The 24,841-nt window shown below is 66.7% G+C and overlaps 2 protein-coding genes and 1 long non-coding RNA gene across 5 annotated transcripts in view; 1 reads left to right on the top strand and 2 right to left on the bottom strand.

Annotated features, from left to right (window-relative positions):
• Positions 1-1,825: 1,825 nt before the first annotated feature.
• Positions 1,826-13,630, top strand: LFNG (LFNG O-fucosylpeptide 3-beta-N-acetylglucosaminyltransferase). 3 transcript variants are annotated; one of them, XM_064593394.1, is made up of 8 exons: positions 1,826-2,355; positions 6,847-6,895; positions 7,411-7,528; positions 7,636-7,789; positions 7,889-7,974; positions 8,405-8,567; positions 9,028-9,113; positions 11,649-13,630. In XM_064593394.1, exons 1-8 carry the CDS (start codon positions 1,927-1,929, stop codon positions 11,713-11,715), a joined length of 1,152 nt encoding a protein of 383 aa, XP_064449464.1. In that variant the 5' UTR covers positions 1,826-1,926; the 3' UTR covers positions 11,716-13,630. The 3 variants fall into 3 exon arrangements, with proteins under 3 accessions (XP_064449464.1, XP_064449463.1, XP_064449465.1); XM_064593393.1 differs by having other exon boundaries at positions 1,828-2,355; positions 8,402-8,567; XM_064593395.1 differs by having other exon boundaries at positions 1,829-2,355; positions 7,429-7,528; positions 8,402-8,567.
• A 569-nt stretch (positions 13,631-14,199) lies between these two features.
• Positions 14,200-17,449, bottom strand: LOC135364605 (uncharacterized). The gene is made up of 3 exons (XR_010412055.1): positions 16,089-17,449; positions 15,461-15,639; positions 14,200-14,273 (listed from the first exon to the last, which is right to left on the bottom strand). It is a non-coding gene; the product is annotated as an uncharacterized LOC135364605 (long non-coding RNA).
• Positions 17,450-18,935: 1,486 nt separating this feature from the next.
• Positions 18,936-24,841, bottom strand: part of TTYH3 (tweety family member 3) — a 30,858-nt gene continuing 24,952 nt past the window's right edge. Inside the window, exons 12-14 of the mRNA XM_064593392.1 lie at positions 24,665-24,838; positions 24,168-24,243; positions 18,936-21,969 (exon numbers count right to left, since the gene is read on the bottom strand). Of these exons, the coding sequence (XP_064449462.1) occupies positions 21,895-21,969; positions 24,168-24,243; positions 24,665-24,838 (325 nt within the window). The 3' untranslated portion in view covers positions 18,936-21,894. The remainder of the gene's footprint in view (positions 21,970-24,167; positions 24,244-24,664; positions 24,839-24,841) is intronic.

The following is a 24,841-nucleotide window of genomic DNA, read 5'->3' as shown; positions in this document are numbered from 1 at the left end:
GATCTGGGATAGATGGGAGTTGGTGGTGGGGCAAGGGACATGCGGACTTCAGACTTGAGGCTGGGCTGGGGCTCACCCTACTGTTTGGGGGCAGCCCATGCAGCCATAGGGAACTTTTCTCCCCTGCCCATCCCCACCCCTCCATCCGCCTCGAGGCTCTGAGGCTCTGAGGCTGGGCTGATGGGGGAGGGGTTTATGGCAGGAGGTGACACCACGGGAGACTTATCACTTGGGCACAGCCAGGACCATCTGCTCAGGCATCTGCCTGCCTGAGGTGGCGCCTGCTAATTACCTGGGGTGGGGGGAGCAGGAAGAGGCCTGGGAACCACTATCCCCCATCACACCCCATGACAGAGGGGCTGGAGTAGGGCCCCAGGACCCTACGAGCAAATGGGCCACAGCCTCCCTGCTCCCCGGGGGGGGGGGTGGGCAGACATCTACCCAGTAAATCCTTACAGAGCACCTACCATGTTCCAGGCCTGTTCTGCACTTGACCTTTTCGGGGGGCAGACATCTACCCAGTAAATCCATACAGAGCACCCACTACGCCCTGTTCTCCTGCACTTGACCTTCGGTGCAGGAAGGGGGACCCATTGCAGGCAGAGGGCTAAGGGCTGTGAGGAGAACTGGCCAGTGGGCAGAGCGAGCGCTAAATGGGCCCCGGGGCCCTGGCGGTCACAGAGGGCCTCCTGAGGAGGGGATGTCCGAGCCGAGAGGGAGGGGAAGGAGGCTCAGCCAAGCGGAGAGCCGCCCCCAGCTGCGCTTCCGGAAGATGCTGAGGGCAGGGAGCTCAGACCCTGATCCTGCGCCAGGGGCCCCCCGGCCACTTCCGGGCCCCTCGCCCCTCACCCTCACCCTCACCCCGGCTGCTGGCGCGCATTCCTGCCGCCCCTGCTCGTGCGGTGGGCCGGCCCGGCCCGTGGGAAGGCCTGGGGGTGGGCGCCGCCGTGTGCCGGGGAGGCGGGGCGGGGGCACAGCTGGGCCACATCTGGCCCGAGCGTAGAGGGACCAAATGGGACAGAAAGCAGCCTTTCATCCCGCGAGGGGCGGGGCGACTTCAGTTTCTTCTCGCCACGGGGCGCCCGGAGGACTTCGGGGACCAGCTCCGCACCCCCGCCGCTGGGCTGGAATTCGAGGAAATTAGCTCGGGGCGGGTGGGGGCAGGGCGCTGAAGGTGGAATTTCATACAGGTGCTTTCTCGGTGGACACACGTGTCTCTGCCCGCGGCTCGGCGGGGGGGAGGGGGGCTCGACTCCTCAGTATTAATCACTCTGCCTTAGGTGCGCTCAGGTCCACCTAGGCGCCGCCCCCATGCTTGGCACGCACCACCCCAAGGGCAGGACGCCGGGCTTGGGGAGGGGCAGGGCACCGCGAGCAAGCGAGGACGTCTCCTGCGGGCCTGCGGAGCCTGAAGCCCCCGTGCCAGAACCCCGGTCACCGCGCCGACGGCGCGCCCTTCCGCGTGCCAGACGCCCCGTGCGGTCCCCGCCGGCGCTGGCCAGCCTGGCTTCCCCTTCGGGGCCACCGGGGCGAGCCAGGCCCAAGGCCCCACGCCCCTCGGCCGCCCGCGGGGGACGACCTGGGCGGGGCGGGGCGTGCACGTGCTCGCAGGGGGCGGGGGCGGCGGCGTCCGCCGGGCCTTTCCCAGACCCCCGCCGCGGCCCCACGTGGGCGCTGCGAGTCTCGGGGGGCGACCCGCGCGAGGTCCCGCCCCGGGGCCCCGGAGCCAGTGAGCGCGCGGTAGGGGCGGAGCCTCGCGGGGGACCACGCCCCAGGGGGCGGAGTCCGCGGGGAGGTTTAAGAGCGCGGGGCGCGAGCGGTGGACAGCTGAACGCGCCGCGGGACCCGGGATCCTCGGCGCCGGTGTGCGGGGCGGGGCAGGGCAGGGCGCACCGGGCAGGGCGCGCCGGCGGCCGCCACCCCACCATGCTCAAGCGCTGCGGCCGACGCCTGCTGCTGGCGCTGGCGGGCGCGCTGCTCGCCTGCCTGCTGGTGCTCACGGCCGACCCGCCGCCGCCCCCGGTGCCCGCAGAGCGCGGCCGGCGCGCGCTGCGCAGCCTGGCGGGCCCCGCGGGGGCGGCCCCGGCGCCCGGGCTGGAGGCGGTGGCGGCGCCCGCTGCGCTCGCCCGCGAGGTGCACAGTCTGTCCGAGTACTTCAGCCTGCTGACCCGCGCGCGCAGAGACGCGCGCCCACCGCCCGGGGGCGCCCCCCGCCCCGCCGACGGCCCCCGGCCGCCCCCGGCCGAGTCGCTGGCGCCCCACGACGTCTTCATCGCGGTGAAGACCACCAGAAAGTTTCACCGCGCGCGCCTCGATCTGCTGCTGGAGACCTGGATCTCGCGCCACAAGGAGATGGTGAGCCCCCACGGCCTGGGCGGGGTAGGGGGGTGCCTCTTGTGCAGCCGGTGGCAGTATCCGATGGGCGCCAGGCTGCACATCTGTCCAGCTACCGGGACTATGTGGGGGTAGTGACGCCAGTCCATCCCTTTCCAGCCCGGTCTGCTGATGGGGACACTCTCCCCGTTGAGTTGTGCAAGTGTCAGAGGGGGACCCGACCCCATCCAACCTCCAGAGCCCTGGATGGTGTGAATTGATGCTGCCGTTGCTTGGGGTTGGTGCTCTGTGATGGTTCTCCCCCGGCCTCCAAGCACTGGAGTGCATTAATAAGGTGCTATTGTCCCCAAACCTCCAGAAGGCAGATTCTTCGTGAGGCATCCACCTGGGCTCAGACCCTGCCCTGAGGAGGAAGACTTTTTCCTGAGTGGTGGAGTGGGGGGTTAGAACCCCCGCTATAGGGCTGGTCCCTTCTCTCATGAGTCTTTTCTATGGGATGGGGGGCAAGTCATTGTTAGAGATAATTTGGAGTTGGGGTGTGTGTTGGTGAGCCCTGGAGAATCCCTTTCCAAAGAGAGCACTGGGGTTTGGGGGTCTGTGCAGAGATCCTGTCCCCAGAGCACAGGAGTCTTTGGAGCCTTGAACTTTGTGCTTACTGCACCCTAGTTGAGCATTGACTTCCTACACATAATAAAGACACACCCCACTTTGAAAATCTCCCCCGAGGCTGCAGCAGAACGGTTGGGTTGGGGCGGGACGGGGCAGTGTGGGCCCTGCCAGGGGAGGGGTAGTGAGGGAACAGCCGTGGGCTGGGAGATTCAGGGGACTAAGTGGGCATCTGGGGTGAAGCTGAGGGACTCTTGACCAGGGTGAGGGCTCAGAGAGGACCTCACACCCCTTCCTCCCTGTTTAAACCTCAAGGCCTGGGATCTTCTGGCGTGGCGGAGCCCTGTTTGGGGACAGGGTTCTGGTGAGGTCATGATGGGGTCCGGGGGCTGGGGGTGGGGAAGGGTTCTTTCTGGTTCCAGTGTGGGGAGGGGGCCCTGGGAGCCCCGTGGCAGCCTCCTGGGAAAGCAGCAACCCCTTTCCCAGGGGCTCAGCGGGCTGGCGGGAGGGGGCGGCGGGGGCCGTGGGTTTTGTTTGGCCGCCGGGCCGTTAGGATTCCCAGCGCCCGGCGGCTCTCACGCCGGCCGCTTGGGCAAGGTAACAAAGCCCCTTTCTCCAACGGAGAAAGGCGTCCGGCCTCTTGTGCGCAGCTATGCGCTCCATGGGAACCGCCACTGCGTGCTGGCCACTCAGGTTGCTTGGTGATGAGAGGGCCGCCGGCCCCCCCCCATCCCTGACTGACAGCCCTTGTGGGGCACCATCCCTGAGCCAGGCACCCTACCCCCCAGGACCCTGCCTCCCTGCTGGGTGACCTTTGGCAGCATTCGGCTCCTGCTGGGCCACCACCAGCTCCAAGGGAGCACCTCTCGTCTTGGACTTGGGGGGCTTTCTCCAGCAGAGGGGATGTGGTCGAAGGGTCTTGGGTACCAGTCCCAAGCCCAGGTGGGTAATCTTGGGCAAGACCTGAGGCCTCTCTGACCCTCCGTCGCCTCATCTCTGGAAGGGGACTGGCAAAACCTGGAGGCAGAGGGAATGAGCCCAACAGTTACCCAGGGTCGGGGTGGGGGCCGTCACTGCCCCGGGCCTTGAGGTCCCCGTTGAAGGGCCACTCAGGTTTCCTTCTTGCCGGCTGAACCCACCCAGGAGAGGCTGCATCTGCCCCCAGCGTCGGCTCATGTGTCACAGCAAGCCGAGGCTGCATATCGCGTTGTGGGGGAGGGGGTCCTTGAAACTGTCATGACCCAGGGCCCTCTTCTTCCAGTCCTGCGCATGGTGAATCAGGCCCAGTCTTATGGGGGGGACACAGAGAAGTCAGGGCTTTGGTGGGGGGAAACCCAGAGAGGCTGTGCAAGCTGAGAGTGGGCATCTGACCCACGTGGAGGGTTGGAGGACTTCCTGGAGGAGGTGCCATTTGAGCTAGACAGACAGGACCAGCATGGAGCACGTGTAAGAAACTTCCAGCAACTGGAGTGATGGTGGGTGGGGGTTGGTCAGCAGGGGCCACACTGAGACAGTCCTCAAAGTCCAGGATGAGGGGCTGGACCTTCGGCCCCCACATCCCTCCCCCACCCCTCCCAGGAGTGGGCCAGGCTGCAGCGGCTGCCACCGCAGTGGCCACAATTGCTGGGGGAGAGCTTGGCATCCTGTGTTTCTTTGAATCGCAGCTCCAGGAACAATGTCGCTTCCTGTGGGTGTCCCCCCGCCCGCTCTGGGCCAGCCCTGCCGCCCTCGCTGCCCTGCTCTTCCTCCTCCAGCCCCATCGTCGGGGAAGTGGGGAGGAGGCCTGGCCGGCCAGGCGGCGGGGTGGGGCGGGCTCAGTCCCAGAAGGCACTTGGGGCTAGGCTGGCACCACGTCTGCCCCAGCGTATGACCACAGGCTGGAGGCTGCCCCTCTCTGGTCCTCAGCGTCCCCAGTGTCCGCTCAGGTAGTAATGGTGCCCACCTCTCAGGGCCGTTAGGGAGACCAGAGAAGGGAGTCCGTGTCCGTGCTTTGCTCTGGGTGCAGGTGAGCTCTTGTTGTGCCCATTTGACAGAAGGGGATCCTGAGGCTCTGAACCGCCAGGCAGCCTGTCCCCTCCTCTGCCAGTCGCTCTGATGTAGGGAGACGGGAGGCCTGGCACCCTCCCACCCCCACAGCCCCACCCTCCCTTTACTCCTCTCCAGGCCGCCCGCCTTGCTCTCCCCCCAGCTGAACAAAGGTGACTTTAATCTCCGTAGCCTTGGGCTGGGTTTTTAGGGCACCACCAGAGCGCGGGAGAACAGGCCCCGCTTGATCTCATTAAGAAAGCATTTTCCTTCTAATCCGGAGACGGCAGCAGCGCGTCTGCACTGGCCGCCTCAGCCTCCCACAGCATTCCTGGGCTGCGATGCTGGGGAGTGGGCGGGGGGCTGGGTGCGAGTCCGTGCGTGCGGGCTGCCTTGGGGTGCCTGCAGGGCTCCAGAAGGGGGGGCTGCGAGTATGGAGAGGGTGTCCACCGGGCCTGCCCCTTCCCCAGCTCACAACAAGGTGGGATCGGCACCTTGTGGCTTCGCCTGAGTCTGGGCTCCGGTCTGGGGTCAGGCTGGGCAAGCAGCCGGGGCCGCCGAAAGGAGGGTGGGGACCCCAGCTGGGTCTCCCAGGTTGCTGGATGTGTACTGTGCTCTGGGCCTGCACATGCTGGATCCTCCCTTGGACCCATACGAGGAAACTGAGGTCTGGTGGGCATGGAGGTGGGGGGGTCTCCTGCTGCCTGTGCTCAGAGCACCGCCCCCACCAGGCCCCAGGCTTTGCATTCAGCCGGGCCTGGGTGCGCTGGGCTGCACACGCTGGGCGGGCCAGGCAGAGGAAAGAACATTCCTCCCCGTGTGCTGACGGGCCCAGGCGGGTGCTGGCAGCTCCTGGCTCCGCCCCGGTGCCCCCCCACCCCTTCCTCGGAGCGATCCTGGCAGGGGTGGCGCTGTGTTGGCCCAGGTAGAGCCTTGATGTGGCCTTGGGCAAAGCCTGTGTGCCAGCCTGGATTTCCTTGCCTGAGCAGGGGGGTGGGGGGAGGAGTGCTGATCTGCAGGCTGGCGCACCCACCGTTTCCCGCCTCAACCCTCCTGACCGCTGGAGTTTCCAGAGCACTGTGGTGCCTTCTTAGTCTCAGGGAAAGTGACCTGGCCGGCTAGTCACACCGGCCGGGGCGTCGGGGGCGGGGGGGCGGCCTTGAAGGCCCAGCCCCAGGACTGCAGTGCTGTGGCCGCACCCCTGCCCAGCGGACCTCTCGCCCAGCCCAGCCCAGTTAACCAGGCCAGCTGTATGGTAATGGGCAGCGCGGCCACTCCCGCTTAACGCGGCCGAGTTAAGGCCAGCCCGGCGCCCCTCGCCGTGCGGCCCAGGACAAAGCTGGCGGACAATGCCTGGTGATTCATCCTCCCTCCGGGCCCTTTGTCCGCCAGGGCTTGGCAGCCGCCCAGCAGAGGCCTTTGTCCCTGACTGATTGAGACTTGGCTTCCCAAAGCCGACCTCCTCTGCCTGTCCCCCCCCCCCCACGGCCCTCTGCCCCCTCCCGCAGGCTGGGTCCTGTGTCAATAAGGGTGTGTGCCCTGCCAGGTGTGCGGGGCGGGCGAGGAGCCGGTCACCTGGCGGGTGGGCGGGGCGCCCCACCTGGCTCGTGCCGGCACAGCCGCCTGGCGACCTTGGGCCCAGCTGTCGACATGGGAGGGTGGGGTCTGCAGGAGTCCCGGCCCTGCTTCTGCTTAGGCTGGACACTTGAGACTACCTTACATGGGTGCACGTGGGGAAACTGAGGCCCACGGGAGGGTGGAGAGTGGGTGTGACTGAGCTGTAGCTGCTGAAGCCTCAGGGTGCCCGGGCCTGCACCCCCTCAGTGGCCCGGGGCTGGGGGACCCAGAGCTGCCTGTTCAAGGCCACGTTTCTCCTTCCAGACGTTCATTTTCACCGACGGGGACGATGAAGCCCTGGCCAGGCGCACGGGTGAGCCCTGGACTTGGGGAGGCCGGGGCGGGGGGGGGCTCCACTCCTGGGAGGAACTGTCCCCTCCCTCCTCCGCTCCCCTCTCCCCTCCGGAGAGGTCACGGAGGCCACGGGCCAGAGAGGGCAGTTTACTCAACTGGTTTGCTCAATGCCCCGCCCCATCACTGGGGGGGGGCACCCAATTCTCATGCAAATGAGGTCCTTTCAGCTCCCGGGGCCCTTTGAGCTGATGTGGCGGCAACAGGTGGCCGGTGCTGGGAAAAAGCCGCCTGAATGGGCAGGGGCGGGCCGGGGTTGCTCCGGAGGGGGTTGGGCTGGGGGTGGGGGGAGTGTGATCACCGGGCGGGAGCCCTGTGCTGGGGAGGGGGCAGTGGGAGGAGGCCGCCGCAGGGCACAGCTTGAACCCAGGGCGCCCTGGGACGGTCACCGGCTCCGTCCCGCTCTGCTCTCACGGGTGGGGGGGTCGGCGGGTGTCGACCGCTGACCTCGCTGAGCCAGCTCGGACCCGCTTACAGCCCCTCCCCCGCTCCCAGGCAACGTGGTCAACACCAACTGCTCGGCTGCCCACAGCCGCCAGGCGCTGTCCTGCAAGATGGCGGTGGAGTACGACCACTTCATCGCATCGGGGAGGAAGTGAGTGTCCCGAGGAGCGCGCCCCGTCCCCTGCAGGTCCCCGCCCTGGCGGCCCACCACCCTTGACGTGCTCTCTCTCTCTCCCTCTCCCGGTGGCTTCTCCGCAGGTGGTTCTGCCACGTGGACGACGACAACTATGTCAACGTCCGGGCTTTGCTGCGGCTGCTGGCCGGCTACCCGCACACGCAGGACGTGTACATCGGCAAGCCCAGCCTGGACAGGCCCATCCAGGCCACAGAGCGGGTCAGCGAGAACAAGATGGTGAGTGCGCCGCCCTCGCGGGCCCGAGCCGGGGGGCCAGGACGCCTACGGGGTCCCTGGAGCCTGGGGCGAGGGTCTCACCACGCTCCCCTCCCGCAGCGCCCCGTCCACTTCTGGTTTGCCACTGGCGGGGCAGGCTTCTGCATCAGCCGTGGGCTCGCCCTGAAGATGAGCCCATGGGCCAGGTGAGTGCCCTTGGGCCCCGGGGTGAGCCTGCCCTGGGTCCCAAGGCCTTCCCAGCGACGGGTGTCCCCAACCTCACATGCAAGGGCGGGCTGAGTCACAACCCCCCCCCCACACACACACCCCACTGGTCACTACCATCGGGCAGGACTCCTTTCTCTGCTCGCCCGGTAACCCCGACTCAGAATTATCCAGCCGGTTCAGAGGAGGGTGCTGTGCGGGGCCTCTGGGAGGGACGGAGCTGCTGCCGGGCCAGCTGGTCAGTGTTCTGGTCCACATCCTGCTCTGCAGGGGGCATGTTCCCCTCCTCTCCTCCCAGGTCTGGCTTCTTCATCCCCGGCTGGGTTCTGGCTGGCTGGGTCCGACTGAGCTCCCAGGAGGTGTCCAGCTCCTGCCTTTGCTCATGGGTCGGGCCCTGTCCTCCTGCAGCAGGGGCCACTTCATGAGCACAGCCGAGCGGATCCGCCTGCCGGATGACTGCACCATCGGCTACATCGTGGAGGCCCTGCTGGGCGTGCCCCTCATCCGCAGCGGGCTCTTCCACTCCCACCTGGAGAACCTGCAGCAGGTGCCCGCCTCGGAGCTCCATGAGCAGGTGCGCCTCCCAGGCCCGGGAGGGAAGGGGAAAATCCAACCAAACCAAGTGGTATGGGGGCGGTGGGGGTGGAGGAGGGAGGGTGGAGTCACTGTTTTAAACAGGGAACAGAGGAAGGGCCGTACTGTTGGCTGCCCCTCGGACACCCAACTCCACCCCCCCACCAGCGGGACCCTGCTCAAATCCTGGGACACCTACTCTGTGCTGTATGGGGGTTTTCTTGGCCCTGGCTGGGCACTCCACTAGCCTTCACTGAGGCCTCCACCCTAGACTTCATTCCTGGGTTGTGCAGAGCAGGTGGGGTGTGGTACAGTGGGACTCATAGGCCTGCCTTCTTGGGCCGAGGGAGGGCAGAAGGCAAGGCTGTTCCCTCTCGCAGAACCATATGGGCAGCCGTGGACAGAGCTGGGGACGTGGGGGCCTCTCCTGGTCTCACCTAGGCCCTCCCTTCCCCCCACAGGTGACCCTCAGCTACGGCATGTTTGAGAGTAAGCGGAATGCCATCCACATGAAGGGGCCCTTCTCGGTGGAGGCTGACCCGTCCAGGTGAGGAAGCAGGTCCAGATAGAGGCTGGGCCTTACGTTGGATTCCTTGGGGGTCTGCTGGGCCTGGAGGGGTTGTCTGGGGGGGGGCTGCTGGGGCTGGAGGGGTTGTCTGGGGGGGGCTGCTGGGGCTGGAGGGGTTGTCTGGGGGGGGGGCTGCTGGGGCTGGAGGGGTTGTCTGGGGGGGGCTGCTGGGGCTGGAGGGGTTGTCTGGGGGGGGCTGCTGGGGCTGGAGGGGTTGTCTGGGGGGGGCTGCTGGGGCTGGAGGGGTTGTCTGGGGGGGTTCTGCTGGGGCTGGAGGGGTGCCCTGTGGGGGTTCTGCTGGGGCTGGAGGGGTGCCCTGGGGGGGTCTGCTGGGGCTGGAGGGGTGCCCTGGGGGGGTCTGCTGGGGCTGGAGGGGTTGTCTGGGGGGTTCTGCTGGGGCTGGAGGGGTTGTCTGGGGGGTTCTGCTGGGGCTGGAGGGGTTGTCTGCCCTGGGGGGTTCTGCTGGGGCTGGAGGGGTGCCCTGGGGGGTTCTGCTGGGGCTGGAGGGGTGCCCTGGGGGGTTCTGCTGGGGCTGGAGGGGTGCCCTGGGGGGTTCTGCTGGGGCTGGAGGGGTTGTCTGGGGGGGGGCTGCTGGGGCTGGAGGGGTTGTCTGGGGGGGGGCTGCTGGGGCTGGAGGGGTTGTCTGGGGGGGGCTGCTGGGGCTGGAGGGGTTGTCCGGGGGGGGGCTGCTGGGGCTGGAGGGGTTGTCCGGGGGGGTTCTGCTGGGGCTGGAGGGGTTGTCTGGGGGGGTTCTGCTGGGGCTGGAGGGGTGCCCTGGGGGGTTCTGCTGGGGCTGGAGGGGTGCCCTGGGGGGTTCTGCTGGGGCTGGAGGGGTGCCCTGGGGGGGTTCTGCTGGGGCTGGAGGGGTGCCCTGGGGGGGGTTCTGCTGGGGCTGGAGGGGTGCCCTGGGGGGGTCTGCTGGGGCTGGAGGGGTGCCCTGGGGGGTTCTGCTGGGGCTGGAGGGGTTGTCTGGGGGGTTCTGCTGGGGCTGGAGGGGTTGTCTGGGGGGTTCTGCTGGGGCTGGAGGGGTTGTCTGGGGGGTTCTGCTGGGGCTGGAGGGGTTGTCTGGGGGGTTCTGCTGGGGCTGGAGGGGTTGTCTGGGGGGTTCTGCTGGGGCTGGAGGGGTGCCCTGGGGGGTTCTGCTGGGGCTGGAGGGGTGCCCTGGGGGGTTCTGCTGGGGCTGGAGGGGTGCCCTGGGGGGTTCTGCTGGGGCTGGAGGGGTGCCCTGGGGGGTTCTGCTGGGGCTGGAGGGGTGCCCTGGGGGGTTCTGCTGGGGCTGGAGGGGTGCCCTGGGGGGTTCTGCTGGGGCTGGAGGGGTGCCCTGGGGGGTTCTGCTGGGGCTGGAGGGGTGCCCTGTGGGGGGTCTGCTGGGGCTGGAGGGGTGCCCTGGGGGGGTCTGCTGGGGCTGGAGGGGTGCCCTGGGGGGGTCTGCTGGGGCTGGAGGGGTTGTCTGGGGGGTTCTGCTGGGGCTGGAGGGGTTGTCTGGGGGGTTCTGCTGGGGCTGGAGGGGTGCCCTGGGGGGTTCTGCTGGGGCTGGAGGGGTGCCCTGGGGGGTTCTGCTGGGGCTGGAGGGGTGCCCTGGGGGGTTCTGCTGGGGCTGGAGGGGTGCCCTGGGGGGGTCTGCTGGGGCTGGAGGGGTGCCCTGTGGGGGGTCTGCTGGGGCTGGAGGGGTGCCCTGGGGGGGTCTGCTGGGGCTGGAGGGGTGCCCTGGGGGGTTCTGCTGGGGCTGGAGGGGTGCCCTGGGGGGGTCTGCTGGGGCTGGAGGGGTGCCCTGGGGGGTTCTGCTGGGGCTGGAGGGGTGCCCTGGGGGGGTCTGCTGGGGCTGGAGGGGTGCCCTGGGGGGGTCTGCTGGGGCTGGAGGGGTGCCCTGGGGGGGTCTGCTGGGGCTGGAGGGGTGCCCTGTGGGGGGTCTGCTGGGGCTGGAGGGGTGCCCTGTGGGGGGTCTGCTGGGGCTGGAGGGGTGCCCTGGGGGGGTCTGCTGGGGCTGGAGGGGTGCCCTGGGGGGTTCTGCTGGGGCTGGAGGGGTGCCCTGTGGGGGGTCTGCTGGGGCTGGAGGGGTGCCCTGGGGGGGGTCTGCTGGGGCTGGAGGGGTGCCCTGGGGGGTTCTGCTGGGGCTGGAGGGGTGCCCTGGGGGGGTCTGCTGGGGCTGGAGGGGTGCCCTGTGGGGGGTCTGCTGGGGCTGGAGGGGTGCCCTGGGGGGGTCTGCTGGGGCTGGAGGGGTGCCCTGGGGGGGTCTGCTGGGGCTGGAGGGGTGCCCTGGGGGGTTCTGCTGGGGCTGGAGGGGTGCCCTGGGGGGGTCTGCTGGGGCTGGAGGGGTGCCCTGGGGGGGTCTGCTGGGGCTGGAGGGGTGCCCTGGGGGGGTCTGCTGGGGCTGGTACACTGAAGCAGCAGGACTACAGACCCCCAGGAGCCTTGCTCAGGGTGGACCAGGGCCCCTCTGCTGCTGTGGGTCTGAAGATGGGTGCTCAGCACCCTCTCCCCCCCAACAGACCTGCCCCTACTCTGTCCCCACAGGTTCCGCTCCATCCACTGCCACCTGTACCCGGACACACCGTGGTGTCCCCACAGCGCCGTCTTCTAGCAGCCGTGGTTGAGACCCCGTCCTCGGGCGCCCCTGGTATCCAAAGGGCCCGGGGATCTGTGTTGTGCCGCCCTGGCCTTGGCATTCGAGGCTCCCCCAGGGCTGTGCCTACGTGTGTGTGCACGCGCACCGCGTGCCCGTCCATGGAGCAGGCTGCTGGGCAGTTCTGTTCTGCCGAGAAGCAAGCACAAGGGCCACTTGTCTGCCCCGTGGGGCCGCGGGCTCCAGAGCCCCATCCCAGAGGATGTGCATCAGAGGTCACTCTGAGGGCAGTTTTCTTATTACTGTGGGGTCTTTCGGCAGCGTGGGGATCAGGGGCTGCTCTGCAGGGATATGCAGGTGCCTTTCCCTCCCTGTCGGGTGCAGGCCCTGTGCTGGGGGGGCCTCAGAGCCCCCAGCGCCCCCAGCGCCCCCAGCACAGCCGAGCCAGGCTCAGTGCAAGGAAGCTGGGTTTGGGAGGAAACCCGAGCCCCCTTCTCCCGCTGAGCTCTGGACTTAGAGAACTAGCAGCCAGCACCCCCACCGGGTCCAGCCCCCACCCCGGAAGCCCCTAGTGGCCGTGTGGCTAGGGAAACGGGCTCACCTCCCAACCCTCCCTCACCGCCGTCTCTTTGTCTCCCCGTGATGGAGAGACAGCTGAGCATTTTATCTCCTCTCCGAGGTCGAGAGAACGTCGCCCATAGTGGGCGTGCCTGTAAATATTTGTGACAGTATTTTTTTACTGTGCTTGTTTTTCGCAAGGGGGTGGGTAAAAGGTAGGGTGTTTTTGTTTTTTTGGGGGGGGGTGGGTTTATCTTTTCTGTGGATCAGAAAAAGCAGAAGCCAAACTTGAGATAATCTTTGTTGTTTAAATGGAGGGAAATGTCCGCCACTCCGTGTATTTATATGTCCCGGCCTCCGGACTGCCCGCGCCCCGTCCTGCACGGTGCCCATCTCCCGCAGGCCCGTGGGGTGTGTTCTGTCTTCTGTTTTTCTTTCTGCAAAGACATAGCTAGGAAAGTGAACGATAATGGAAAAGTTCTCAGGGAATTGAAGTGTGGTTGCTATGGTGACGTCCTTTGCTGTGAATAAAGGTGCTCTTTGGGGCAACCCGGGGGGTCCTGGTCTTGCTGGAAGTTGGGCCAGAGACACAGGTCTGTCACAGGTCTGTCGGAGGGGCTCCAGGGGGCCTGGGGGCTTGTTCGAGCTCCTGTGGGGGAGATGGATAGAAGGGACTCCCAAGAGCCACTTGCAGGTGCCTGAGAGGCGCAGCCAGCCCAGGGCACCGTGGAAGTGGTCGGGGCGGGGAGGGGGGGGTAGCTGGATTGGCAGGTTTCACCCAGAGGAGCAGCCCATAGGCTCTGTAGCTCCAGCCTGTGTGGGCCTAGCCTTCCCCGGAGGAGGGAGGGGGCTCATGGGGGCCCAGCCTGGGACCTCCTTATCTGGCTTCATCCCCATCACAAACTCACAAGAGGCCATATTCTTGTCCCATTTTGCAGATGGCAAACTAAGGCTCAGAGCCAGTGACAGCCAAGGTCAGGCAACTGAGCTGGCGGGGGTGGTAAAGAGCTCAAACTCAGAGGCCTGGTGGTATTGGATCCTGGCCTCCCCTTGTGCTGGGGACCCCACACTCGACCTCGCCTCTGTGAAGGGGCTCCATGCCTGGACTGGTCCCGGAGCTGGGCCCCCAGGCCAGCTGGATGGAGGCTGGACGAGGATTCACACCGACCTTGTTTTCTGCCCACTCCCTGCTGCTCGCTCTTCCTCACATGCAGCCTTGGCAGGGTGGGGGGGCAGCCGGCATTCCCTCGTCCTCACACGGAGCCCCCGCAGCACCCCCCTGGGCGCCAAGTCCCCTGGGACCTCCATGTTGGCCGCTCTGCTCCACGGTCAACCTTCTCAACATGTCAGAATAAAGACAAGTGTTTGCAAAGCGCCTCCTGTCCCCACCCCTGACCTGCCGATGCCAGTCCCATCCCAGTAGCCCCGTGCTCACATACTCAGCACCCCCACGTGCAGCGTGTAGCCCGGGAGGCCCCCCCACTTCCTCATAAGGCTTGCTGGAGGCTCCTTGGGCCTGGGGGCAACTGGCCAGGGCCTGACCGCACCTTGGCCTTGTGTAGCCCTAAGTCAGTGGAGTGGGGTTTGCAGAAGGGCTGGAGGGGCAGGTGTCCCGGGGGTGTAGGCAGTGACTGCGGGGGGGTTGGGGGGACCTCAGCATCACAGCCTGATCCGTGTCCGGAGGGCACTCTTGCAGACATGCTGAGGAAAGGGGGCTGCTCAGGTTTTGGGGGGCAACCACCTGTGCGCAGACACCAAGGGCCTCCTTCCTGCCCCCCACCCTGGGGGGAGTCAGAGGAGTCCCCTGCCCTGGCCCGAGTGTCGACCCAGGGCCCAGCCACTGGCAGGAGCCTCCCCGCAGAGCTGGTGGGGCCCCGGAACACAGGCGTGGCCCTGCAGCCCTCGTGGGGACAGGTGGAGCCTGCCCCAGAGTTGGGGACGTACCTGGTCACCTGGTCGTCACAGCTGGTCCAAACCGTCCAGTGTGGGGAGGAGGCCCTGGGAGCTGAGGCCTTCATCTGAGAACAGGGATAAATGAGTCCTCAGGGCTCTGGGTCTGGGAGGCATGGGGGGGCGGGGCTCAAGCCCTGGGGCCCTTCCCTCTTCTCAAGGAAAAGCTGGGTGGGGGAGGGACGGAGAGGGGAGGGACGGAGGGAGGGAGGATGGTTCCTCCTCAGAAGGGGAAGCAGGTCCAGCAGGGGCAGATTTCTCCCATCTGCTGCCCTCAGGGGTGTGAGGAAGGGGCCCTCCCCCAAGATGAGTCACACAGCAGAAGCGTTGACCTCGCTCTCCCCCAGGGCAGGGCTGAGGGGTGCCATGCTCCCCCCCCAAAACTGCCCATCATTTGTGGGCTTTCAAGATAACACTGCAACCATGGGGGCTGCTGGGTGCCCCTCCACCCCCTCGGCTTCCGTGGTCCAGGTCCGGGAGGGGCCAAGGGGTGCAGGTGGGGCCCTTCCCTGCTCAGTTTAAACACACTTCCCTTCACCTGGGGCCATCCCAGCCCACTGGCCCCAGAGCTGCATCTGAGCCGTGTTGGAAAGGAGGGCTTTCCAGAGGTGGGGTGGGAGAGGCGGCCATCTGGGTCTCGGCACAGCCCGGCAGGGGTGCGGAGGGGGAACTACTCAGGATGCCTGGAAGGCTGGGAGGGAGGACAGCAGCGGACTGGGTTGCCATAAGGCTCCCTTCCCTGGCTGGGGGCTTCAGCCAGTCCTGCCCCTTCTAGGCCTGGGCTGGGGGTCGGGGGATGACCAGAGCCAGCCCCATCTTTCTGTCAGACCAACTGGCCCATCCGGCTGCTGCCCACCCTAGCCCTGGCCTGGCCGAACGTTCTTGGAGGTGACCCCCGCTTCCCAAGCCCTTTCTGAGCCCAGCACTTGGTCCATCACTAGGAGGAACCCAGGGGCCTGGGGCGGGGGGGGGGGTCCTGTCTGAGCCCCCTCGCGGTGGTCGAGGTTATGTTAGCGTACTGAGTTAGGGCTGAGAGCTGTGCTGCCCCCCCCCCACGTGCCCCCTACTGGCTCCGGGCAGGCTTCTGGGACCCCCTGACTCAGGGTGCAATCCACCTCAGTCCTCGGGTACCAGCTGGTGGTGAGAGCTGGTGGTTTCTCCCCCTGCCCAAACCCACCTTCCCCAGGAACCCCCAGCACCCCGGGGCACGCCCCTTGCCCTTCGAAGGTCACATCACGAACCTGAAAGTTCTTACCAGTATGTGGTTGGCCAAGAGGCAAGCTCCAGCCGGCCACCCCGGCCGCCGGCCCACGCCCTGGCTCTGAGGGGGGCTGGTTGCTGCATGTCCTCGTGGCCCGTCCTGCGGGATCTTTGGGTCGTCCCCTCAGCAGAGCCACGGTGAGCCCCAGACCGGCCGTGCCGCGGTCACGGGGACTGGCAGGGAATGCAGAATGTCCTGAGCTCCTGGACGGGTCCCCCTGCAGCCTCCCGTCCTCTGGGCGCCTGGCGCCCCCTGCTGGACGTGCCTGCCTCACTCCTGGAGAGACGCTCTTTCCACCACTGACAGACCCTCCTCGTTCCTGGCCTCCCGGTGGTGGGATCGCCACGCCTGCTGCCCACTGTGGGGATCCGCAGGCCCCTCCTTCCGGAAAATGTTGGCTCCTGGCTCACACAGGCTCTCTCTCCCACCCTGCTCCTGCGTCCATTCCTGCGTCACTCCCCAGACCTTGCCTGCCCTGCGACCCCACTCTGCCTCCACCTCTTGTCTGTCCAGCTCCCTCCCTCCCATTTCCTGACCCTGCTGGACCCCCAGCCCCCTCACACCTCATGGGCTCGTCCTCCCCTGCTTGAAGTCCCAGGTCCACTCAGGCCCGTGAACTCACCTTCACCTCCCTTGGCCTCTTGCTTCCACGTCCTCTCTCAGCCAAGCCTCTGGTGTCTGACCTCCTGCGCCCACCCTCCGCACCTGGTCAGCTGCAGGGAAACACTGCCCTCTGGGGAGTCTCACCCTGAGTTCCAGATGGAGCCTCGGGCCCTTGGGGGATCTCCTGTCCCCGCTCTGTCCCTCCTCTCTGGCTCTCCCACAGCCCCAGGGTGGGGGGGGTGCTGTACCTTCTTTGCCCCCAGCCCCCCACTTCCTCTGGCCTCCCTACTTCATGAGACCCCCCCAGCGCCCCCCCACTGCCCAAATGCTCTGACCACCAGGCCAGCAGGGGGGCCACACTCCTGTCTATGGACTTGGGTCCCACCCTTCTTGGTGACTCAGGAAGGCCACTCCACCGACGAGCTATGCCCGCGGCCTCCCCCAGGCTCTCCCGAGCCAGCCATCAGGCTTCATCACAGCTGCCCTTGTCCAAGACTCCAGCGGTGTCCAGGTGGCTGAGCACACGGGTCACTGCCTGCACTCGTGGAACCTGGCGATCGGCAGCACGTGACACGGTCCCTTGTCTCTCCTCCACACTGTCTTCGTGCAGCTCTCAGGATGCCCCCTGTCCTGGACTCCTCCTGCCTCGCTGGTCGCTCCTCCCTACTCCCTACCCCAAACATGGGCTCTGCTGTCTCCTCTTTGGCACCCACTCCCTGCGGGACGTCACCCTGGCTCGTGGCTTTCAACACTGTACCCAAGACAAACATTCCAGCTGGCCGTCGCCGCCCAGTGCTCTCCCCTGACCCCCCCTGCTCTCCATACCTCCCCGGGGGGACCCAATAGACATCTTAGGCTCAACATGTCCAAAAGTGGACCACTGACCCCTCGATCGCAAACCTGCTTCCTCCCCAGCTGCCCATCTCCGTTTATGACACCACAGACCCCCACCTGCCACAGCTCCACCCAAACCTCACACCCACCCCCACAGTGTGCCAGAAAGTGTTGCTGGCGTTCCTTCCAGAACCCAGGGCTTTCTCACCACTGCTTGGCTGGCCAGCACCCCGCCCGGGCTGCCCTCAGCTCTGGCCTGCACCGTGGCCAAAGCTTCCTCTCTGCTCTCCTGCTTCTGCCCTGGCTCCCTTCCCAACTCGCCAGCTCGGCCCATACTGTTAAAACGAACGTGAGGTGGTGTCGGTCCGCTCAGATGCTCCATGGCTTCCCCTCCGCAGAGCCAGTCTCCAGGGCCTTATGAGACCCACAGGCCCTTTGAGATCCTCACACCTCTGCTTCCTCTCGGACCACCCTTCCTCTGCTCTCCATTCCAGTGACCCTCGCTTCCTTGCGTGAACACACCTCAGGACCTTTGCACTGGCTGTTCTCTCTGCCCAGATATCCTCAAGACCAGCTTACCCTGTGGGGCAGAAGAGTAGCCCCCAGAGATGTCCACATCTTCATCTCCCTAACCGATGAATAGGTTACCTTCATGGCAAAGGGAACTTCGTAGATGTGAGCAGATTAAGAACCTCGAGATGGGGAGATTATCCTGAACTATCCAGGTGGGTCCAATGCAATCACAGAGGTCCTTGGGAGAGGGAGGCAGGAGGGTCAGGGTCAGACCGAGGTACCCAAAGGTGCTCCACTGCCGGCTTACAAGATGGAGGGGCTGTGAACCACGGAATGTGGCTGCTTCGAGAACCAGGATGTCACTGTGCCCTCCCTGACATACAGGGAGACTGAGGTCCAAGAGGGGCGGGAAGTGCCTGGACTCTCCTGCCTTTTGTGTTCCTTGGTCCCAAGTCTCCAGTTCACTCTCCTTACCACACGGCACCTCAGAAGCTTCCAATGTGTCCACCCCTCTTCAGAGCTGACCAGTTCTGGACCCCCTTCCCCTCCCCCCCGGCGGGTCAAATCGGGGACTGGGGGACCCCAGCGCTCCCCTGCCCACCCCACACTCACAGCAATGCCACCGGAGAGCCTGGGGTCTTCCACAGGGCCTTGCAGGTGCCTCGCCCACCTGCGCCCCAGGCACGGGAGACCAAGGCTTTCCTGGTCAAAGGGCGCGTCCCCCCAGTTCCAAGGGGCTCTGAGCCCCCTGCACGGAAAGTGAGCTCACCAGCAACCTTCCAGAGCTGCAGTACGTGGCACCTTCCGGAGTCCATTTCTCAGATGAGAACAAGAATGACTGTTAACCTTCAAAACAGAGCAGCCAGTCATCTCGGGGGCAAGACGCGCTTCCCTGGGAGGGGGCGCAGCAATTCAGAGCCTCACCCGCACTCGACGCACAAACGCCGCGAGCATGGAGGGGCGGAGCCTGCTTCTGCAGCGGGAGGGGGAGGCGGGGCTGCTCTGGACAGGAGCCCATTGGAGGAGACCCGAGTGGCGGCTTCTCATTGGCTGGGCTTTGCTGGGCGAGGAGACACCTGTGTCTTCGCTTTGGGTGGGCAATTGGGTGCGTGATTGGAGGCAGGTGGGTCCCTGCTGGCCTCCGGGCGCACACCGGGGCTCCTTTCCTCCTTTTCCCACCATCCCGCCTGGGGTGGGGGAACGACTCCTGGGAGGCCAGGGACTGGAGATGTCCCCACAGTGGGGCTCAGGAAGTGCCCCTCCCCAGGTGGCCGCGCAGGCACCCCGGGCCGCCCCAGGGCATGTCCAGCCTGCAAAGTGAGGCTTTTAGGATGTCAAGACAACCGCTCCAGCCCATCCGGCAACCCACTCCCCCACTCCTGGGTCGGCTCCCCGCTCCTACCCCCACCCCCTCCTGCTGCGAACTGGGCCGCCCCCCACCCCCCCTCTTGGCTCCCCAGCACGCGACCACACTGCCCACACACTGGGTAGGAGCCAAATCAACTCGGAGAAAGAGACCTGTTTTTTAAAATTTGTTTATTTTAAAACATGAAACCCAAGCTGAGTAGAAACCACAGAAATTACATTGACGAGATTTTTAGTTATCTGCCAAGAAAAATAAAGCCCCCAAAGAAATAAAAATCAAACCCCAAACCCAGTTAAAAAACAAAAACAAAAATAAAAAACCACAGCGACAGCACAGACAGCCATGGCCCTACGGAGGTTGGAGGAAGGTGCCGGAGGAAGATGCTGAGTGGTTTGAGCCCCTTCCCGCTCAGGGCCCTAAATCACACTGCGGGGGGAGGGGGCGAGGGTCAGGAGGGGAACTGGGAGGGTGGGAGTCTTAACAAAATTATATTGAGCGATATGTTATATATAACAAAGTCGTACAGCGCACAACCATTATGGTTAAACAAAAAGTCCCACATAGAAGGCCCCGGCCCCTGCCCGCCCCCCGGCTGGAGCCCAGGGGGGCTACCCACCCCCCCGGGGCTGGGCAGGGGTCCCGGGTAGGTAGGGAATGGTGCTTGGGCTGGAATTGCATAGTGAGATGGGGTGGGTGGGCATGGCAGGGGAGCCCATGGGCCAGATGTCCCGGCTGGACCCCACCTCCTGCTGGCCCAGCCTGGCAGGGCCCGGGAGCCAGCTGGACCCTGTGGGGTTCCAAGGCTCCTCCCTCCCACCGGCCACCCACTTTGTCGAGGGCCGCACCCCCCTCCCCGATGCTGCAGGGCCTGGGGGGAGCAAGGCCGGGAAGGGATGTGGAGAGGGCCCTGGGATGGGGGGTGGCTAGGAAGGGGACCCTGAAAACTTAGAACAGAAAGAAAACCAATGGCAGGACCTGCTCCCCTCCACAGACTGAGGCTGGGGTTTGAACCCCTTTGGATGACTCTCCTTTTCCTCTATTCAACCTCGGTGAGTAGAAGGAGCTCGATGAAGTCACAGACGGGGCACACGCCACACGGCGGGAACTCGCAAGACAGCCGAGGTCCACAGCGCGTCCGGCGGCGCCGGCCTCTCATGCTATGTACATTCACATTGCGGGCGGCCTCCCAGGGCCGCGGGCGGCTGCTTGTGCTTCTGAGCAGTGGCCCGAGCGCACGGCGCGCACCAGGGCAGGATGGCTGGGGCCTCCCTCCTGACGCTGGGCCAGGACCGCTCTTGCCACTGGAGGGGCCCAGAGGAAAAACTGGGCAGGTCTGCTGTGGGGGCCCAGAACGACGGCCAGGCGGGCCCTAGAGCACACGGGGCCCTGCACTGAGGTTTGGCCAGGCTCAGGGCCCCAGGCCTACCTGGGGCACCCCGGTATTTGCCTGCTCACTCCCCTCCTTTCCCGGGACAGAGGCAACCCCAGAAGCCGGGCAGATGTGGCCTGGCCCCCAGCCCACCTGCCCATTTGGTCCCAGACACCAGCATAGAGAAAAGATTATGGAGGAGGGGCGGGCGGCATCTCCCCGGGCCTGTCCCAGGGAAGGGCACTGTCCCCGCTCTGGAAGGAAGAGCCCACATGCCGAACATGGCGGGCGCCTCCCGCTGCGGGACCCCGGCCCGGGGCCCTCCCACACGGCTGCTGCCTGGTGCTCTGCAGCCCCTGGCCTGACCCACAGGCCAGCGCCTCTGTTGCAGGGTGGCCAGGCCAGGGCTGAGACTGGCAGGGGGCTTCCTTCCCATCCTGATCTGGGGGTGGCGCACCCTCCACGGCAGGAAACACAGCAAACATTGTACACTAAAGCCAAAGCACCTTAGGGAAGCCTTGTTCCCACTTCACAGGTAGGGAGACTGAGGCCGCAAGGACCTCAGTCCTACAGCCCAAGGGACATTCGTTCCCGAGGACACAGTCGTCTGGGGCAGCACCTGCCCGGGGACGGGTCTGCAGGCTCTCAGGCTGCCTGTCGGTCTACAGTCCTTCCCCAGCAGCACCCCAAGAAGAAACGGCTACTCCGGCCCGATTCCCGGCCGGCCGGCCTAGGCCTCATCTCTGGCCTGGACTCGGGGTGAGACTTGCTGGCTCTGGGTCGGCCAGGGGTGCCCGCGGAGGCTGGGTGAGGTTAGTGGTTAGTCCCAAGAGGGGGCGGCAGGGGCCGAGGGCACGTTCACAGCCAGCTCAGGTCCAGCCCCTGGCCGGGCTCGGGACGTGTGCCTGTCCTGGACAGAGAGGGAACCGAGAAGGGGAGTGTGCTGCTCGGCCGGCAGCCCCGCCCGCCCTAGGATGACAAATGTGGTTAGTGCAAAAGTGAACCAGACGAGCTGCCGAGTCTTGGGGCGGGGGAGGGGGTTTGGCACCAAGAAGGCGGCCAGCACTGGGTGAGCAGCCGGGGCTCGGCGCGGCACCTGCTGTCCCCCTGCCGCTGTGCAGGGCTGGGCTCCACGGGCAGGGTGGGCGCTGGGGGAGAGAGCGATGCTGGGCGGAGGCTTCTGGCAACGGCAGGAGGGGCCTGTGGGCAGGTGGCCTGAGAGGAGCTCCCCGGGAACTTTCTGCGCAGGAGCCTAGCGGTGAGCGCACACGAGCCGAGGCCCCCGCAGCTGCCCGGCCCAGGGCGGGCGCCGCCCAGCCTGTGAACGCAAAAAGTGACGCTCGGAAGCCTGGAGGGAGCGGGCGAGCCATGGGAGCTGCGGGGGGAGAGAGCAGGCTGGGCGCGAGCGGAGAAGACGGGTCCACGGGTCGGCCTGCTGCGGAGTAAGCGTCAGGGACACAGCACCGAGCCGGCTCCGGCCCACAGCGGGGCTCTGCAGACCCCCCTCCTCAGAGGCAGAGGGGCGTGGGGGGGCTGGGGGGCCCCGTCGGTGGCACCGCTCCCGCGTCCAGGTGCGTGACCCAAGGAGAGCCCCTGCGGGAAGGGGAGGGCGGGGCGAGGGTGGCTGCAGCGGGCCTGGCGGGCGTGCGGAGGGTCCGGCGGGCGGTGACGGGTGGGAGCGGCAGTGCCGGCACGGGGAGGGGCAGGGCGATTGGCACGTGGGCGGTGGCCGGCCGGGGCTGTCTAGTGGCCGCTGCCGCTGGAGTCGGGGCGAGGCTGGCTGGTGGCGAGGTATTTGGCTCTCATGCTGGAGGTGTACTGGAGGGAGACAAGGGGGGAGGGGGTCAGCGGGGCGCGGGCGCGGCCACGCGGGCCCTGGCGAGTGAGCCGGAAGCACCCCTGCGGGCAGGACGGGCGGTGGTGGTGCGGTTGGCGGGGCCCTGGCGGAGGGGCTCCGTGAGCAGAGGGCCGGCCCCCGCGCCCCAGGCTCAGGATGGGGACCAGCCGCCTCTTCCGGGGACGGGAGCGCACTCAGGCACCCGGCCAGGCAGAGCTCTGCCCTACAAAGGGCCAGCATTTGGAGGCTCCCCAGCTGCACCCCACGTGCCCAGGACCTACAGGCCACACGCAGGCTGCCCTCAGGGGCTGGGCTCGGGGGACGTGGGGAGGCTTCCTCCCGCCGCGGGATCCTGATCGGGGAGCCAGGAGGAGAGCATCGTGCAAAGGCGGAGTCAGGCTGGGTTCGAGAAAGGGTCAGGGGGTCCTTGACGGCCCACAGGCCCCAGGAACGAGGAGGCCCCATGGCCACTCTGCCCCAGACCCCGGGGACAGGGGGCCCCAGAAGTTGCACAGGCCCCTCAGGCTGGGGGATGCTGCCGCCTGCTCAGTCGGGAACAAAGTGTGGGCTCCTCCAGGCTGCGGGACGCAGGGATGGAGGCAGCTGGGGAGAAGGGCACGGACGGCACATCCTCTCTACCCTCATCCCACCTGAAGCACGAGGCACTTGGTGCACACGTGTGTGCGGGTATCCTCGCGAGGCACACGCATGGAGGAGGCGTGTGCCACGAGGGGCTGTGGACAAAGGCCAAGGCGTGTGCCAAGCGTCGCCAGAGATGGGGAGCGTGGCAGGCTGACCCCACACCCGAGTCCCCACACCTCCGTCCCCAGATGGGGATGGACACTGTTCCCAGGCCCTGACAGCCCTCCTGGAACTCCTGGGGTGCGGGGAGAAGGTTGGCACTGTGGCACCCGGGAGCCGTGTCATTCCACGGACATGCAGCAGGGGGCAGGGGCAGCACCCCAGCCCCTGAAGGAGCCCAAGCAGGCACGCGCAGATGTGGGGGACGGCTGGCCTGCCTGCACCTGTGTGCACTTCCGAACATGCAGGGTGACACCTCAAGGGCCGGGCCTGCTGGTCACACCCCAGGGAGCGAGCTCACCGAGCCTAGGCGCCAGGCGCAGGCGCACCCTCGGGCCTGCGGAGATGGTCTCCTTGCTGGGAGGTGACAAGGCCGACTGGGACGGCCTGCAGCTGGGCCAGGAGTGGGGAAGGGGCTCCCTGCCCCTGATGGGAGGGTCACGGGCCCAAGGCCAGCACAAGGGTTCTGGCTGGGCTGGGGGCTGACAAGTCTACAGGCTCATGATGATCCAGAGCTAGCCGGCAGGGGCCAAGCTGAGAGAGCCCCGAGGCCGGCCCTGGTGAGGGGGCAGCCATGAGCGGAGAGCATGAGGCACAGAGGCGTGGTGGGCAGGCGGTGCCGGGCGGGCCACCTGGGGGTCAGTACCTGTCACTCTGAGGGCACGGCCACCACAGTGTTCGGGTACTATCCATGGGCTTAAACTGCCAGCCTGCATGGCTGTCAGAGTCCAGGGCCGCCAGATAGCGCTAGGAGGGCCCGGGGTGGGGGTGGGAGCGCAGGAGAGGGAGAGAGAGAGAGAGGGCAGCCTGAACGCCAGGCTGCAGGGGGCTGGAGCAGAGTGCCACTGGGGCATGACGGATGGCTTGTGTGCCCACACTGACCCTGGTCCGGGCCTAGGGCACCCCAGGGCTCCTGCCCAGGCACACACTTCTCAGCTTCTCTGGCCCTGTCCTTTGCAGGCCACCACCTCCAGGAAGGCCACCGGGGCCCCTGTCAGTCAGCAAGTTCCTTCTCTTTGGCACCAAACTGCCCTGTCCCCTCTTTTCTGCCTCATCCCTGAGGCCAGAAGGGACAGTGGCTGGAAGAGCCCGAGGCTGAGTCCTGGGTTGAGCTCAGGAAGTCAATGAAGGAAATGAAAGGAGAGTGGACCAGACTGGGAAAGGAGAAGCCAGGGCCCCTTGGAGTCAAGCTGACCCACCAGGCAGCCGGCCCCCAGCTGCCCACTCGGGCCCCAGGGTACCTCCAGGCCAGCCTGGGGGCCCACTCGGCACTGTGTCCTCGGGCCAGGTGCCCCCCCGAGACCCCTGGCTGGGGAGAGCCCTCACCCCGCGCTGGAGGCTCACAGCTGCGCCCCCTCCCCCCAGGCCTGAGACTTACTGAGGGCGGCGGGGACTCGCGCCCGATGAGGGGGGTGTTCTCACAGCGGGGGTTCTGGAAGTTGGCATTCTGGCTCCTGCACAGTGAGGAGAGAGGGCTGTGAGCAGCGGCCAGCCTCGGCAGGCCCAGCACCCGTCCGGGGCCGCTCCGGAGCCAGGCAGACGCCCGTGCCCACCCTGCTCTGCCACCCACCTCCGACCCTGGGCCTCCTCATCACCGGCCTGCACGCAGCCCACTAGCAAGGGCCTGGGGCAGCCCAGCCCCACCCCGCCCGGAGGCCCGCTCACCACGTGGCCAGCGCCCGCCCTCAGCCACGGCATCCCCGCGCCTAGACCCAGCCTCCCTCTGACAGAGTGGTCTTACTGGGGCCACGGCCCAGGTTTGCCTGGACGACCGCAGCGGCAGCCTGGGCAGCACCAGGGGTGGGGAGCGCCCTCTCGCGTGACCCTGCGGTCTTGAGGCCCCCGCCCCCGCCCCCAGCTCCGGGCACAGCTCACATGTACTCGGTGACCGGGGCGTTGCTGACGGTGTGGGCCGCAGCTGGGAGGCTGGTCTCGCTGCCGTAGCTACTCCCGCAGCTGTACAGACTGGGCATGTGCACACGGTAGAGGCTGTCGTGTGTCTGCCTCGGCCCTGGGGCCGCCGCCTCCTCCCCGTCCTCGTCGGGGCCTCTG

Source organism: Mirounga angustirostris, unplaced genomic scaffold, assembly GCF_029215605.1.
Source record: "Mirounga angustirostris isolate CCGP_5_RB_7025 unplaced genomic scaffold, mMirAng1.0.hap1 SCAF_5, whole genome shotgun sequence".
NCBI classification, from domain to species: domain Eukaryota; kingdom Metazoa; phylum Chordata; class Mammalia; order Carnivora; family Phocidae; genus Mirounga; species Mirounga angustirostris.
This window is presented reverse-complemented; position numbering and strand designations above follow the sequence as displayed.